The sequence below is a fragment of the Rhinolophus sinicus genome, chromosome 4, assembly GCF_057876585.1.
Source record: "Rhinolophus sinicus isolate RSI-liver-muscle chromosome 4, RSI-T2T, whole genome shotgun sequence".
NCBI classification, from domain to species: Eukaryota; Metazoa; Chordata; class Mammalia; order Chiroptera; family Rhinolophidae; genus Rhinolophus; species Rhinolophus sinicus.
Genome location: NC_142504.1, coordinates 50,685,957 through 50,703,562, shown reverse-complemented (window position 1 = coordinate 50,703,562; position 17,606 = coordinate 50,685,957). Strand labels below are relative to the sequence as shown.

General features: G+C 35.8%; 1 protein-coding gene across 3 annotated transcripts; it reads right to left on the bottom strand.

The window, feature by feature from the left end:
* Positions 1-2,725: 2,725 nt before the first annotated feature.
* DUS4L (dihydrouridine synthase 4 like) lies at positions 2,726-17,590 on the bottom strand. 3 transcript variants are annotated; one of them, XM_019745332.3, is made up of 7 exons: positions 16,776-17,057; positions 12,789-12,925; positions 8,670-8,791; positions 6,343-6,460; positions 4,963-5,085; positions 3,964-4,190; positions 2,726-3,202 (listed from the first exon to the last, which is right to left on the bottom strand). In XM_019745332.3, exons 2-7 carry the CDS (start codon positions 12,902-12,904, stop codon positions 2,955-2,957), a joined length of 954 nt encoding a protein of 317 aa, XP_019600891.1. In that variant the 5' UTR covers positions 12,905-12,925; positions 16,776-17,057; the 3' UTR covers positions 2,726-2,954. The 3 variants fall into 3 exon arrangements, with proteins under 3 accessions (XP_019600891.1, XP_088653937.1, XP_019600889.1); XM_088797811.1 differs by having other exon boundaries at positions 16,813-17,057; XM_019745330.3 differs by lacking the exon at positions 16,776-17,057 and adding an exon at positions 17,348-17,590 and having other exon boundaries at positions 2,733-3,202.
* Between the last annotated feature and the right edge of the window lie 16 nt (positions 17,591-17,606).

The following is a 17,606-nucleotide window of genomic DNA, read 5'->3' as shown; positions in this document are numbered from 1 at the left end:
TTCCCCAATAAAGTCCTGTTCCCCTTCCCCAATAAAATCTTTTAAAAAATAGATTTATAGAATATAAAAAACATTTAAGTTGATGCTTTTATCACAAATATACTTGATTGCATATAAAAGACAACACATTAACTGTAAGGAAGTTTTTAAAAAACCCATTTAGAACTCCTTGCCCTTCCACACTGTTCCCTTTGAAAGGCTGAGGATCTTACTCTAATTATGCTGTTGTCGTCATACTAATATACGAAGTCTGACAATTAAGTTCGCGAACGTGCCACCGTGCGCTTACATTGGCAGCACTGTACAAACAGCTCAGTAAGGTTTCATAACCTTGGTATATCAGTGTCTCAGCTGTGTTCGTGTGGACGTGTGGCGGTGTCTTGCTGAGTGGTGCTCAATTCTTGTGTGAGTGCCGTCGTGAGAATGTCTGAGCTTGAATTAGAGCAACGAACAAACATTAAATTTCTTGTTAAACTTGGCAAGAGTGGAAGTGAAATCAGGGACATGTTAGTCCAAATTTATGGGGCTAATACTATGAAGAAAACGGCAGTGTACAAATGGATTAAATGTATTTCTGAGGGGAGAGAACGCGTCACTGATGAAGAGAGTTCAGGGCGGCCAGGAACGAGCAGAACTGACGAAAGCATTGCAAAAATTCGTGGAGAACGTATATTCTGCAGCTTGGGGTGAAATGCTCTAAAAATATCAATTAAATCCAATTGGTCTAATGTTTCACTTAAGGCAGCCATGGGGATATGAAAGACAGTTTGGGGAATATAATCAATAATGTTGCAAAGATCTGGTAGGGTATCTGATGGACACTTGTCTTATTAGGGAGACCACTTCATGGATGGTATAGATGACTGATCACTGCAGTGTACACCTGAAGCTGAGGCTGAAAAATATTGAATGTCAACTATAATATGTATGTAGTCACAGTATATGGAGTACAGCATAGGGAATAGTCAATGGAATTATAACAGCTATATATGATGTCAGAGGGGTAGTAGGTTGGGGGAGGGAGGTTATCACTTTGTGAAGGATGTAAATGTCTAACTATTACATTGTTCTGTATACCTGAAACTAATAAAAAAAAAAAATCGTTGAATTGTGCATCAAAATCATCAGCTGACTGTGAGAAGCATAGCAGACCAAGTAAACATCAATAAACAGGAAAATCTTAACTGAAAATCTTGGCATGAGAAAGGTGTGTGCAAAAATGGTCTTAAAAGAGAGTCGAAGTTTGCCAAGACCTTTTGGAGAGGAAAGACGATGTTTTGGGCCATGTTATCACTGGTGATGAAACATGGATGTACCAATACGACCCCAACACAAAGTGTCAAAGTGCACAATGGAAGTCAGTTAATTCTCCATGACCAAAAAAGTTCTGTCAGTACAAATCAAGAGTCAAAACAATGTTGCTAACCTTTTTTGATATTAGAGGGATTATTCATTATGAATTTGTACCAACTGGACAGTTAACCAAGTTTACTAAGTATTTGGAAGTGCTGAAAAGGCTGCATGAAAAAGTTAGACAAAAACGATCTGAATTTTTCGCCAACAATTCATGGCTCTTGCATCACAACAATGCACCGGCTCACACGACACTGTAAAGGAGTTTTTAGCCAGTAAACAACTGTATTGGAACACCCTCCCTACTCACCTGATCTGGCCTCTAGTGACTTCTTTCTTTACCTGAAGATAAAGGAAATATGGAAAGGAAGACATTTTCATGACAATGTAACAGCTCTGCTGGCCATTCCAGAAAGAGTTCCAAAATTGCTTTGAAGGGTGGACTAGATGCTGGTATCAGTGCATAGCTTCCCAAGGGGAGTACTTCCAAGGTGACTGTAGTGATATTCAGCAATGACGTATGTAGCACTTTTTCTAGGATGAGTTCGTGAACTTAATTGTCAGACCTCGTAGTTCACCTCAGAGTTAACTTATAAACATAAAGATGACTAAGTTTTGCTGATGGCTCCCTATTTGCTTGTATACTAGTAATATCAAATGATAAAGCCAGTTATCTTTAAAAATACATTAACTGAAAAATGAAAGCAGAGAATATGCCTAAGGAAAAAATACGGCAACATGGTACTTATGTTAAAATTGATTCATTTAACATTCCCAAACTCTTGAATTAAGCAGTTTTAGATAATTGTTTCCTTTTATAACAGTTTTCATGTTGGTAACATAGACCAATATCTTAATTATGGAACTGTTTTATTTTAACTTGAGAAGTTCTTGTAGTGGCACTTCACCAATAACAAAATTCTGTTAGTAACATTCCCAAAACATGGAATTTTAAAGTTAAAATTATTTTCAGCTGCTGGGAGGCATAAAAATAACATTTTCACAAAAACAGGGTATGAAAATTAGGTTTTTAAATTAAAAATAAAACCTGGTTAGTATTCTCCATGAAATAATACTTCATACAAAATCATCTTCAGATTACCTACCAATTTTTTATACTTAAAATGTGGAGGAGTGAAATTAATTTTATCATTTTAGGAAGTTATATTTACCAAGCTCTCAATTTTCTAAGGATCTAGAAGGCTCGAAATGTAACAAATTTAATGTCATTTAAAGAATTTCATAGAAACTTAGTTTTAAATTATAGAAAACATCACATCTAATTAAATTCAGCTACATACAATTTAAAACAAAAACCTTGAGGTATGTAATTCATCAATTAGGAAGTATCAGTTTGATTTTCCAATCTGAACTTTTAATCTAAGCCCTGAGTGCAATTCTATACAGAATTTTTTGTTCCTTTTCACAGAGGTTTGCATTTGTTGTCACTTCTCTGCACTTATTTTCATTAAAAACGTACTTCGTGTTAACTTACAGATACTATGAGTCATACTTTTAGTAGTAAAATAAAAAGTTTTATTTAAAAATGTTAAAAACACAATTTCTTTGAAATACATATTAAAATAACTTAGGAAGTCCAGTCAAATCCCATAATGGTCTGTAAGGTAATCTAAGACTGCTGATGTGCTTGACAAAGCGTTAAATACTTTTTTTTCTTGCTTTGAAGTTATCTTTTCCATCATGTACATTAAATGTTGATGGAAACATGTATAAGGAGTTCCAAGTTCAAGAGCAATGTCAACCCAGTCCCAGAGGCATTTCAGTGGGGTTTCCTCATATCCAGCAAACATGGCTGGGTTTGCTAAGAGTCCTCTTGCAACCATCACACCTACAAATTAAAGCATATCACATTTGTCCACACTTTAAGAACTCAGTTATTAGGTTAAACTCAATGAAACAAAATGAGAATATTAAAAAATAAAGTATCATCACAAGGTTTCACAATGCCTTTATATTAGTCTGTTTAACTCAATTATAAAACAATTTAATACTTCTTTTTGTAAACCAAGAAAGTTTAAATGTACTTTATTTTGTTAAGTATTTTTTATTTTATTAAGTATTCCTTATTTTATAAAGTATTCTTTATTTTATTAATACTTCTACATTAAATAATTAGTCTTTAGGCTTTCTTTTTAGGGTAAACCCAGGATACCATAAATTGGACTTGCTTAAAGTTTATCTGCATTCTTCCATCTAGCAATAGCTATCACAGGGCTTAGTATGCCAGTAATTTCAGGGGATAATGAAAGTTCTCTTGGTTCCTATGACTACGCTTGTGTTCACCAACTCTCAATTCTAGTCTAGGCATTCCCTTTATTAATAGGTTATCTGGAAGATTCTTAACTGGTCATTCACTGGATATGATGGTGGCAGAAAAGTAACTGACTTAATTTACCCCATTTAAGATAATCTATTATTTCTAAGTAGAAGAGTTAACATCATTTTAATAAACTGCTTAGTTTAAATCAGTACAACAGGAAAATATGGCTATAAATTTAAAGAAAAGTAATGAAAATGACATTAATGTTATTCTCCTACCACCACTTTTTTTGCTAGTTAAAAGATAAAACTCAAGTACTTATTTCTTACCATCTGTCCCAGTAATATGCCACACATTTTCTGCTTCTTTTAAGCTTCTGATGTCTCCATTAGCAATAACAGGTATAGACATATTTTCCTTAATTATTTTAATGGCCTCAGAGTGAACAGGCTGATGTCTTTCTTCAACAGTTCTTCCATGCACTGTAATCCAGGAAACGCCCGTGGCTTCCGCCTTTCGACAAAGATCTACAGTTCTTGTAAGATCATCATGGATCCTATAATTTCAAAATCATATCCATCTTTTTTACAGCACATAAATCAATGATAAAATTAATCAACTAAATAAAATACTATTTCATATAAAACATTATATATTTAGTTTTGCTATATCACATTATCATTACATGCCACTATCAGTAAGGTTTTGCTCAGGGATCAGTTTCCGTTTATGATTCCAAATTTAGATATTTCACTATTGGCAACAATAGCATCACAAGTTTTATCTCACCTAAAGCCTTTCATCTTACCTAACTGACTGACAAAGTCATCCAAGTACTGTCACACATGACTTAAAAATGCTTTCCTAGTATTTGCTGCACATATACCAACCCCAAGTGGGAAAATATGAAAATACTTTATCTTGAAACACGTTTTTATTCTGCCACCAAAAAAAACGATTCCTGGTTTATTTTCTTTTCATTGTGAAATTTTAGTGCAAATACCATTCTTATTTTCCACTCTTGGTACCATGAATGTTTCTTGGTATTAATTTCTTAGTTTCATGGAAAAAGTTGACGATTTCTTTTGGGGGAAAGTTTTTAATAATAAAGGGATGTTTTAATTTCTATTAAAAACTACAAAGAGGAAGTTGTTCTGGATTATGAATAAAAATTGTGGTATATGTTCATTTATTAAATGTCTTGTTTCAACATTTCCATACACCAGCTACAAATTTATTGATAGACCCACAGCCCCAGACAAAAGGAATATTCTCTTATTTCTTAAGTAAAGAACTATCTTGCTAATAGATTCAAATATTGTTTTTACCTTATTTTAATAGATACTGAAAATCTGGGATTTTCCACTTGATTTCTTACTTGTTTCACCATATCTTGAACAACCTCTGGCTTGTTTATTAAGCAAGCTCCATAACCTTCTGCCATTGCCCATCTTTATAAAGCAAAAACAACAAACAAATTGTAAATAGCTGAAAGAGAAGATACATTTCTAAAAGCACTGTAAGTATACTTATCTATTTATCTAGTGATCTGGAATGGACTCAGATGTTTATCATTGATAGACCCAACATTTCTAAGTGGATCAATTTGAGATTAGGAAAACAGGTTTCCAGATCTAAAAGTACTTAGGGTAAATGGTTTTCATTGGCAAGTAAGACAATTAAATTAAAATTCATTCAACCAAAACAGATTTAAGTATTTGTAACTAATTGCAATTATTTCAGATTTTTTGAATTCCAAGTTTGAAGTTTATTGTACATAACAAGAGGTTTTATTAGTCTTACTAGAGAGATCATTTTGGCTTATAGCATTCCAACACGACTAAACAGCTTTTAACTCTCCTAATGAGTATACAAAATGTCTAATCTGACGTGGATTATCCTGTACTTAAAATGATTTTAGTTTGGTGGTTGCCAGAGGGTAAGGGGGGCGGCGGGGTGGGGGGTGGGAGATGAGGGTAAGGGGGATCGAATATATGGTGATGGAAGGAGAACTGACTCTGGGTGATGAACACACAATGGGATTTATAGATGATGTAATACAGAATTGTACACCTGAAATCTATGTAATTTTACTAACAATTGTCACCCCAATAAATTTAATTAAAAAAAAAAAGATTTTATTCTTTGGACACATTTTGAATTACAGTCAGATAATATAGTACAGTGCCAGAAAGGTAAGGATATTATTGTCATATCAAGTACAGCCTATCAGCACCCCATTATTTAGAATCAACCAAACTGTGATATAGAAAAAAAAAAGGTAATTATAAGAAGGAGTTCTTATAAAGAAAATCAATTAGGAGAAAATAAGTGATCTCCCAAATCACAGAATCATAGTTTCTAGAGCAAGTATGTCTGATGTGGCAGTAAAAACACAGTTTAGGGATTGCTATAAACATTAGCGTCTCACATAACTACCTATGGATGAAGTTCAAGGCAGAGCCACACATTAAAGAATTCTAGAGGTGAGGTGAGACAAAACACTTGTCAAGGGTCTATACACTCTTTTAGCCATCAGAAAATACCTTTGCATGTATGTTCCTACATAATCTTTCCTTATTTTTTCTTGCTTCTTATTAGAGTCCAAGTGCTTTAACTCTATTTTCCTTACTTTTTAATTCTTGGTAATGTTCACATAGTTTTTTTCTAATATTTTTGAAAATTCTTTCAAGTTCTGTGAGCTTTACCTCTGAGGGCAACCACAGTTAATGTCTATTCCATTCGCATAAGGACAGACTATACGGGCAGCGTCAGATAAAAGTCTTGCATCATTAGCAGCAAACTGAACAATCAATGGGCAATCACCTGATAAAACGAATAGCTCAACATTAAAATTCACAGAAACACACACACACAATACCAAACTCTAATGTTTGTACAGGATAAAATAACAACTATTTTTAGCCTAAGAAGCATCTGTTCAAACAAGACAGCATCAATGCATTTTTAAATTAAAAGGAACTTACATTTAGTACAAATTCAAACAGTATAAAATCTGATAAAATGAAAAGTACAACACTTTTCACAGACCCCTTTTACAAAGGTGAGAATTAGTTTATTGTACTCCAGGACAATTTTATGTATACCTGTAAAATTTACACAAACATTCTGTTTATTGCTGTGCGTACTGCTTTTTTTCTTTTTTTACCTGATGTACATGAGTGCTGTACTCAGACCTATTTTATTTTTTTAGTGGCATATCCACTGTATGGATGGAACACATCGCATACTTCTGGATTGTTTTTAATTTGTGACTCTTGCAAATAATATGATGAGGACACTCTTACAGACTACTTTTGTGAGTATATTCGTCAGGTAAAATCCTAGGAGTATAACTGCTGGATAGGAATCAAACATTTTAATAGGTATTACAAAAATTTATTTCAAAAGCGTTTACCAATATAGATACATACCAATATGGATGGAAGTTCTTGTTTTCTCACAACTTGTCCTAAGTTGTATATCCAACGGTGTATATTTTTACTTGTGAGCTCCTTCCCCAAATTCTTTGCATTTTCTATGCACAATTTTTCATTTACTTGTTCCTTTTTTTCTTATTTAATTTTTTACAAAACAATGAAATTAACTATCATAAATATCAAAAACATTTTATTTTTTCCTAGTTTTGGTTTGCCTTTGAGTATATTTGTGCTCTTTCCTTACATATAAAAGTTTAAATTTTTATATAGCCAAATGTATCAGAGCTTCCCTAGGTTTTAAAGGACATATTTTTTTCATCTTTGGGTTAGTGTTATAAACTCTGGATAGATGTATTTTAATTTTTCTAAAGGTTTTTTATTTTTTCAGAACTACCTATATGAGATTTACTGGGTGTTTGCCTAAGTGCAGATTTCTGGGTATTATCCTAGTTTCACTGATTCAGAATTTCTATGGAAATCTACTAATTTATAGTAGTACACGATAGGAAATTTTGCTTTTTCCTGATGATGTAGGGTGCTTTCCCTTTTGTAACTCAAGAGAGTTGTAGAATGTCAATTTAACAATCATTTATTGGTCTAATGTATTTTGAACACTGAGCTAGAAACTGAGGACACAAATCAGTAAGAAATAGTTCCAGCCCTCAAGGAGCCCACAGTCGAGGGGGAGAGGCAGGTACATAGAGGAAATTATAACACAGTAGGATTAAGTACAACAGAAAGTCTATGCTTCTCAGAAAGGACATGACTGGAGAGTGATTAGGCCACAAAGTGTGAGAGCTGGATTAAGAGGCATAAACTGTCATTTGCCAGAGGTAGGGACATAGGGGACAGACGTGGCTGAGAGGATATTCTAGGCAGAGAAGTGTGAGAGAATAGGGCATTTGCAGGGACTGAAAGTAACTTCGTATTTGTGAAGAATAAAGTCAGGGAGTTGTGGAGAAATCTAATGGAAGATAAAGCTGCAGAAGATGGATTCAGAGGCTAGATCACGAAGACTGTTATATATTATGCACAGGTGCTAGAATTTTACTCTTTTGGCCAGTGGTTCTCAATCTTAAAGCAAGCTCAGAATCATCTGGAGGGCTTTTTGAAACACAGATTGCTGGACCACAGACCAAGAGTTTCTGATGGAGTGGAGCCTGGGACTTTCCATTTCTAGCAAGTTCCCAGATGCTGCTGATGCTACTGGCCTGGGGAATCACACTTTGGGAACCACTGCTTCAGGCAATGAGAGGTCTAAGAGATGTGACGAAACTTACATTTTAGAAAGATCACTTTGGGCTCTTTAGAGGATAGCCTGGAATGGGACAAAACTGGGGGCAGTAAGATAGGAATCTCATCTACTAGTCCGAGTGACAGAATGGGGGGCCCTAAGGAAGGCTGACCTTATACTTTGTATATCATCCATAGTTTACAAGGCACTGAGTAAAAACATATGTACAAAGACTTATTAAAAACATGAAACAAAAAGATTTTAAAATAAAATCTCTGAACTGTCTCATTAGACAAGGTAGTGAGTTTTGTTAGTTTGTTTTTAAGTTTTACAAAGTCACCAAACTCTGGGTTTCACATACCTTGGTTTGTGGTAAATTCACTGTCTCTGGCTTTTATAGATCTGACAAAATCAGCAGCAACTATCATTGGTGTATAGCACAGATCGCAACTGTATTTTCTTACTAATGTTCTAAAAGCCAACCTGTAAGCATATAAAACTTGAATCAGGCATTTAGAAATCACCACAATCATATGTACTTCCAACTTTAATTTAGTTAAATATGAAATATTTATTAGAGGAAAGTTCTGCCTATGGGAAAATGGAGAAGATGTACTTTTCCCTATTCCACCAGCTTAGTGTAACTAAAAACCCTGGATATTATATGTAAAACAAACATAAGAAAACTCTGAAAGGTAGAGAGAAAAGAGCAGACAGGCTAGTGACCTCAGGACCTGAAGAATGACAATGATGAGTTCCTTGGGTTTTCTTTTTGCCTCAAATATCCCAGACTTGGAACTAAAGAAGCTGACAATCTGGAAATACCAACAGGTACAGACAAAAGCAGCCTCAACAAAAGTCTGCTCTTCCTAACTAAAGGACCAAGAAATGGAAAGCCTAGTAAGACAAAATTTTAAAGATAACAATGGCTCTATTTCAGACAAACACCAGAGAAAAAACTATGGCTCCACCTCCACAAGCAAAGACTGAGTGGGGAGCCTAGAGGCACTCCCCCCCCCCCCCCCCCCCCCCCGCCCTCCCAGTAGTATCAGTGCATGCTTAGTGAAGAGCCAGATTGCCTAGCAATTACCAGCCCACCCCATCATGGGGAGCTGGAACCGTCACCCCTGCTGAGCAGTAATGAGGAGCCCCCTGCTCTCAGAGTGTCAAAGGAGACCCAGTGGGGAACTTGGACTTCTACCTCTACAGGCTAGAAGTAATGAGGTGGCGCCTTCTCATCCTTCCCTTGCTGTAGTGGTGGCAGAAAAAAATCCAGTTAAAAGAGAAAGTCAATATTCAGAATCAATGTAATCTACCATGTTACTAGGCTAAAGAAAAAAAATCAAGATAAATATCGTGTTTCCCCGAAAATAAGACCTAGCTGGACGATCAGCTCTAATGCATCTTTTGGAGCAAAAGTTAATATAAGACCTGGTATTATGTTAGATAAGACCCGGTCTTATGTTACATTAAAGCAAGACCAGGTCTTATATTAATTTTTGCTCCAAAAGACGCATTAGAGTTGATTGTCCGGCTAGGTCTTATTTTTGGAGAAACATGGTATCAAGAAAAAGTATTTCACAAAACAATACTCATACATGATAAAAAGAACTCTCAGCAAAATAGGAATAGAGGGAACTTTCTCAACTTGCTAAAGAGCATCCACAAAAAAATCCTACAACTAACATTATACTTAAAGTGAAAGATCACTTTCCCCCTAGATCAAGAACAAGGCAAAGGTGTCAGCTATCATCATTTTATTCAACATAGTGCTGGAACTTCTAGTCAGTGTAATAAGGCATGCAAAAGAACCAAAAGGCATACGATGGAAAGGAAAAAATAAAATCTGTCTCTATTTGCAGATGACATGATTTTTTACATAGATAATCCCAAAGAATTTACCAACCCCCCCAACCAATGAGTCCAACAAGTTCACAGGATACAAGATCAACATACAAAAATCAATTTTATTTCTATATACCAGCAATAAACACATGGTCACTAAAATTAAAAGTATAATACTAGTTACAATCACTCAAATAAAAGAGACATAATTGGGTTTAAGTCTTACAAAACACACATAGAACTTGTATGCTAAAAACTACACAACACTGATAAATCAAACAAGATCTAAATAAATGGAGAGACACTGTATTCATGAGTGAGGTGACTCAGCATAGTAAGGAATTCAATTATCTTCAAGTTGATATGCATATTTAATACAATTCTTATGAAAATTCCAGCAAGATATTTTGCAGATATAGTCATGACCATACTACAATTTATTTGGAACAGCAAATGAACTAGAATAGCTAAAACAATTTTGAAAAAGTGGGAGAACTCAGTCTATTTGATTTCAAGATTTATTACAAGCTAGCTATAGTAATCAAGACTGTACGGTGTTGGTGGAGGGATAGACACAGAGATCAATGGACCAGAACAGAGAATCCAGATAAAGAGCCATGCAAACATGCCCAACTGATTTTTGACAAAGATGCAAACTAATTCAATAGTGGAAAGACAGCCTTTTCAACAAATGGTGCTGAAGTAATTAGACATCCACAGGCAAAAAAAAAAAAATGAACCTCAACCTAAGCCTTACACTCATACAAAAATTAACTCAAAATTGATCAATTTAAATGTAAAGCATAAAATTATAAGACTTTAAAAGAAAAAAATAGGAGAAAAATCTTTATAATCTAGTGCTACACAAAGATTTCTTACCTTTGACACCAAAAGCACAATTTACAAAAGAAAAAACTGATAAATTAGACTTCATCATTAAATAAAAATCTTTTGCTTTGTGAAAGACTGTTCGTTAAGAGGTTGGAAAGATCAGCTACATACGGGGAGAAAATATTCGAAAACCACAAAACTGAGAAAAGAGTAGGATCTAGAATATATAGAGAATTCTCAAAACTAAGGGTGGCCAGTTAGCTCAGTTGGTTAGAGCATGGTGCTAGTAGCACCAAGGTTGTCGGTTGGACCCCGTATGGGCCACTGTGAGCTGTGCCCTCATTAAAAAGAAAAAAAAAGATAATGGTCAAAACTCAATAGCAAATATATACAGATAGCCAATAAGCATATGAAAACACGCTCAACATCACTAGGGAAATACAAGTCAAAACCACAGTGAGATACCACTTCACATTCATTAGGATGGCTATAATAAAAAATAAAACACAAAATCAAGTGTTAGTGGGGCTGTTGAGAATTCAGAACTCTTGTGCACCGCTGGGAATGTAAAATGGTGTAGCTGCTCTGAAAAACTACATGGAGGTTCCTCAAAAAAAAAAAATTTAATTGCCATATGATCCAGTAATTCCACTTCTGGGTATATACCCAAAAGTAGGGACTCAAAAAGATATTTATATATCCATGTTCATAGCAGCATTACTTGCAATAGCCAAAAGATGGAAGCAACCCAAGTGTTCATCAACTGATAAACAAAATGTGGTATATACATACAATATTATTCAGCCTTAAAAATAAAATGCTGATATATAATACAACATGAACATTGAGGACATTATACTAAGTGAAATAAACCAGTTCCAAAAAGACAAATACTGTATGATTCTACTTAATAATATTAGGTATTCAGACTAGTCAAATTCATAGAGAAAGTAGAATGGGGGTTCCCATGTGCTGGGGGGAACAGGGATGGGGAGTTTTTGTTTAATGGGTATAGTTTCAGTTTTGCAAGATGAAAAGAGATTGGATGTAAAACAAAGTGAATGTATTTAACACAACTGAACTATACACTTAAAATGTTAAAAATAACAAGTTTTAGGTTGTGTGTATTTTACCACAATTGAAAAAATTTAAAAATCAACTCAATGGTACAAAACAAATAATCCATTTAGAACATTAGCAAAAGACAAAAGGAAACATTTTTCAACAATATGCAGATGGCAAATAAGCACATGAAAAGATGTTCAGTATCACCAGCCATAAAAGAAATGGAAATCAAAACAACAATGAGATATTACTATAAAGCCATCAGAATGGCTTAAAAAAAAACAAAAAACAATGACATTGTGAAAAATTGGTGAGGAGAAACCAGATCCCTCATACGCCGTTGGTAGGAGCATAAATCAGTACAGCCACTCTGGAAAAATTTGGCAGTTTCTTAAAAACTCAATATATAACTACCAAATAACCCAGCAATTGCAGTCCTGGGGTTTGTCTTCGACAAATGAAGACTTACAGTCACACAAAAACCTGTGCATGAATGCTTGTATTTATTTAATATCCATTAGCTCTTTATAAGCACTACTCTTTTTATAGATACAAAAAGTAAAACTTGGAGAGATTGTTTACTCAGGGCCACATACCAGGCAAGTAGTAACACCAGAACTCAAGCCAAACACAATCGCCAAGCTAAGAGTTTGAAGATCCCACATGATGAGGTGGACTTACTTTTTAAAAAGTCAAGAGCATTAAAAGGAAATCATATTAACCATTTAACAACACTTACTTTGAATATCGAACCATTGGGGCACAGACTTTAATCAGCTTCCCAGAATGAAACATTTCTATTGGATCTTTTTTCCTTTCTTGACCTATTGTGGTTTGTATGCATTCCTTCTTCATGAATACAGATTTCTTTCAAATCTGAAAAAGACAGTTTGCATAGAGAAAAGTTACTTTTATTAGATGAAGACCCACTATTCCAACCATTTCAATTGCCAAGAACATATATTTTTCATCAGACTTGTGGACTTAGGAATCTTTTTAGCTTCTTTTCACAGCATCAAACAGGACACAACAGAATCTGCCTCTATTTATATGTCACTGATAGTTTTTAGCATACTGGGAAATGATGTTTATGTTCTGTACAAATTATGCTTGTTCATGTCAAACACTAACAGTTTCAAATTCTATACTTAACTCATTATAGTAACATTTTCTGCTCAAATTAATAAATGCTCAAGATATGGAAAACTACAAGGTTTTTTCATAGTATACCATGTCATGATTTTTCAAGTTACTTTAAAATTTTTCCATGTTACTTTGTTTGGCAATGATAAACCAGAAAGTTCGATTGGACTCACATCATATATCATAATGTGTACGTCTGGCACTTTGAAATACCTTGTTTTATTTAGGAAAGTTAAATGGCATTAATTGAACAACTTTAAGTAGTTGTTAGCATTTCAAAAGATATACTGGTATGCTTAATGTTTATTCTTATTCTCAAATCCTATTTTTCGTACCTGAATCAAAAGGCAAAAAAATTTCTATTATTTTCAAAAATTTAAATGAAGTATTATCTAGTGAAAATTTCAATTATAATTATACAATTGCATGATAAATCACTTTTATACCCAAAGAGGTTCAGGTGATTAAACTAGGTAGTTCATAGTTGCTATACTTAAAATCCTATTTCATAGCGTTAGCTGCTTTCCATATCCCAATTTTTGGCCTTAAAAACAGATATTGGCCAACTTTAGAAAGGCTGAATTGCTCAACGTGACGTTTTTTATGTGGTTAATCTTGAAAGTACTACACCTAAATATAAACCAAAAATTTCAGCTTCCTTAGACAGAATGTAGAGTTGGAATAAGATAAACTAGTTTTACTAATCACTGTTCAATTAGTCTGACTTAAAAATTTAGACAGGCATTAGCATCGTATTTTTAATAAAAATTCATTAGAACAATATAAGCCACATACATACAGAGCAAAAAGGTAGTTTTTTTATGAGGCAAACCTGTTTCTATTCTCTTGCATTTCATATCCTGGTTATGCCATCACCATCAACCCATACTCACTCAAGTCAGAAATCTGGCATTTCTTCCACTTCTCCAATTTGCAAAAAGTGTATCAACCAAGTGGTACTGGTACCTTTAATTAAACCCTGAGACATCTTCATTGCCCCAGTCTATGTACACACTCATAATCCCCCGTCTTGATGACTCTGACAGTCTTCTCTGACTCCAGATAGAGTTGATCTTATTTACCCATTACACCCAATCGTCTGTTATCATGTGCATTTGCAATTACTTTTATAGAACATAATAACACGTCTGTCTCTTTGGGAGTTTTTGAGGGTATGAACATTTTTTCATTCATCAAATGGAAGTTCCTGCTACACGTTGGAAATACAGAAATACATTTCCTATGTCCTTAAAAATTTATTAGTTAGGCATATTTACATTATGCATGCACACACGCATGTGCGCGCGCACGCGCGCGTACACACACACACACACAATTTAACCCTGGTGGAAATAAATGTCTAGAGAAGTGAGGAGAGTTACCAACAATGGAGGAAGGAAATCTTGAGCTGACTCCACATACATAGATGGGAGGGGTGTCCAGTTACAGAGAACAATACAAACAGAGGGTGCCAAAAAAATGTATACACATTTTAAGAAAGGAAACTATTAAACTTGTAATACTCAATATGTACTGATAACAAAAGATGAATACAAGTCATGTTTGACTTCTGCGATTACAAGACATGCTCAAAGTGGTTACCCTTGGCGTCCAGACACTTATGATTACGGCGAACTACTGCTTGAGCAATGTTGACTAGTGTCCACTTGCATACATCTTTTGGCACCCCTGGTATAAAGCCATAGCCATAGAAGCTTGAAAAGTACTTGATGTTTTTAGTAAACCATTAGTTTATGTTGTTTGAGTTGTAATTGGACGAGAAAGAGTGAGAAGGCCAGATAATAATGGGCCTTATACACCACGTTAAGATTTTTTGGATTTCATAACGTATGGCCTTGCTTCTTAACCAGTTTTTCCTCCTCTGCTGGTTATTTTACGGATGCTCTAAACATGCTAACATGTGCATACGACACACTTCCATGGGCATACCAGACATTCTTGTATAGGCTGTATGTCTCCCCTGTATACTAGTTGTAACTGAAAAATTTTAAGAGAGAAATGATATGATCAGATTTCTGACTTAGAAAGACTTCACTGGAGGGGCTAGGGCTGTTGGCAAAATATCAGCAAAGGGGCCATTGTAGTAGACCAGGCCATGTGAAATGACTGTCATACCTGGGACTCTGGGAGTGAGAACAGAAATAAGAGAACATAGTTAGGAATTATTTAGAAATAAAAATAAACTGGCAAGATATTTAGGGAAATCACTTCATGACAGTGCACATTATGTAAGAAGAATTCTAGGATACATGTGCACTTGTGGCTTTAGAGACTGGGTGGATGGCAATTCCACTCAATGAGATAGAGAACCAGGAGAAATAGGCTTTGACAGGGATCACATTTGGGAACACTGAAGTTGAGGTGCTCATGGGATTTTCAGATGGTGATGCCTATAACTGGTTATATGGGTACGGTGCTCCGGAAAAAGCTATAGAGCCTTTAACCTTTAGATGACAAGCTAAAGCTAAAACCAAAGTACTTAAGAATGTCTTATCTTGCAAGAAATCCTTTGAAACACCAACATCTAAGTAAAAGAGAAAAAGAAGAATGCAAAGGAGACTGAGATGACCTCTGGAGCTGGGAAGAAGAAACCTGAAGAGTGATATTAAAAAATCAAGGAAGGGGAGACTATTAAGGAGGGAGGGGATAAGCATCGTAAATATCACAGAAAAATTAAGCAAGGTAAAGACTAAAGTGTGCAATGGCAAGTAGGTCATTAGTGACTTTAGCAAGAACAATTTCATTCTTCTTCATTCTTGTAATTTTGAATGCATACATCATTAGTTCTCAACCATAGTTGTAAATTAGAATGACAAGGGGAGCTTTCAAGAATCAGGATTCCCCAACCATATTCCAAATTAAATGTGAATCTCTGGGCTTAGGATTTTGGCATCAGATTTTTAAAGCTCTCCAGGTGATTTCCCTGTGCAGGTAAGATTGGGGAAAAAAATAAATCCATACATTCCAAAGCACCTGGTACAACTGTATGTTCAAATGGGTTTCTACCTTACCTATTAGCTCCTTAGGGATAAGATATGGATTGAGTCTTATGTTTCTAAACGCATGCTGTACGTATAGTAGGGGCTCAAAACTCTTCATCGAATAAACGACTATAATGCAACTTTTCTAAAATCTTCCAACGGAAAAGGCAAGGAAAGAAAAACAACCCATATATCAAAGATAATGCTTATTAACATTCAGGAAGTATTTAAAACTTTGCGTATTACGGATAATGAAACCTATTCTGAGTCTGAGCTCATTGTCCAAGGCAATTCCTGCGCGGTGCATTTCAAACCATCAATCCTGTTCACACCATACTTGAGATCAAGCACATTAGGGAAAACCTGAGACAACAAGAAAGCATAATGCATGAGATTTGCTCACTTGAGTTGTAATAAGTATTAAATTCGTTTAGATTTATAAAGTACTTAGAAAAGTGTTTGGCACAGGGTAAGTACTATTATAGCACCGTCTTGAAATACACTTAGTAGAATCAAGAGAACCATGTAGCTCTGAATTGGGGGAAAAAATGGCTCCCTGTGTACATAAAGAGTTGTATTACCGTTTCCTTTTTCTTACTAAGAAACGCTGAAATTCACCTTCTTGCATACGTGTGATTGACCTGTTAATTTATTAGTATTTATCTTGGGAGAGATCTAGGTGAATGAATAATGCAGATGTAACAGCAGAGATGACAGAAAACGAACTCGATTTTACAGCTTCAATACTGTTAGTTGACATGTGGAAAATCCATCAGTTTGGAATATGAAAAAGTTTGGCATCACTCATAGCACGTGGCTGAAACTGAGAAGTAGACGTAGAAAAATAGGTCCGGATCTCATGGGAGGGAGGTCAGAGACTGAGTCCACTTGTTTTTTCCCTGGTTCACTCTTCTTTCTTCACCGACCCTCGACTCTGCCGAATTACCACTATTCAACCCCGGCAACTTTCTTCCCAAACCTTTCCCGTCTGCCTTTACCCCAGGATTGCGAACCAAGGCGTGTGACAGAGAAAGCTGGGTAACTATTAACTCCCGCCAGCTGTGCTTGTGGACCGCACGCGAAGCTTCTAGAAACCCCCGCTTTCCTCTCCTGCCTCTACCGAGAGGCCCTTGTTCTTAGGTTAAATACTTGCTTTAGCGAAAAGCGCTGCGGCCACGTTCCGGCGCCCGCGCCCACTTTCTCTTAGGCCGGGGGAACGACACCAGCCCCAGCGGCGCGGCGGGAGACGGCGGAAGGAGGCGGCGGAAAGCGCCGACTCCGCGGCGTAGGCTTCCCGGGCGCGCTGGACCCTGGGCTCCCGCTTGCTCCGGGACCCACGCGGCTCCCAACCAGGATTAAGCCGATTCACCAGGTGGGCCCGGAGCCGCAGGAGGCGCGGAGCGGGCGGCGCC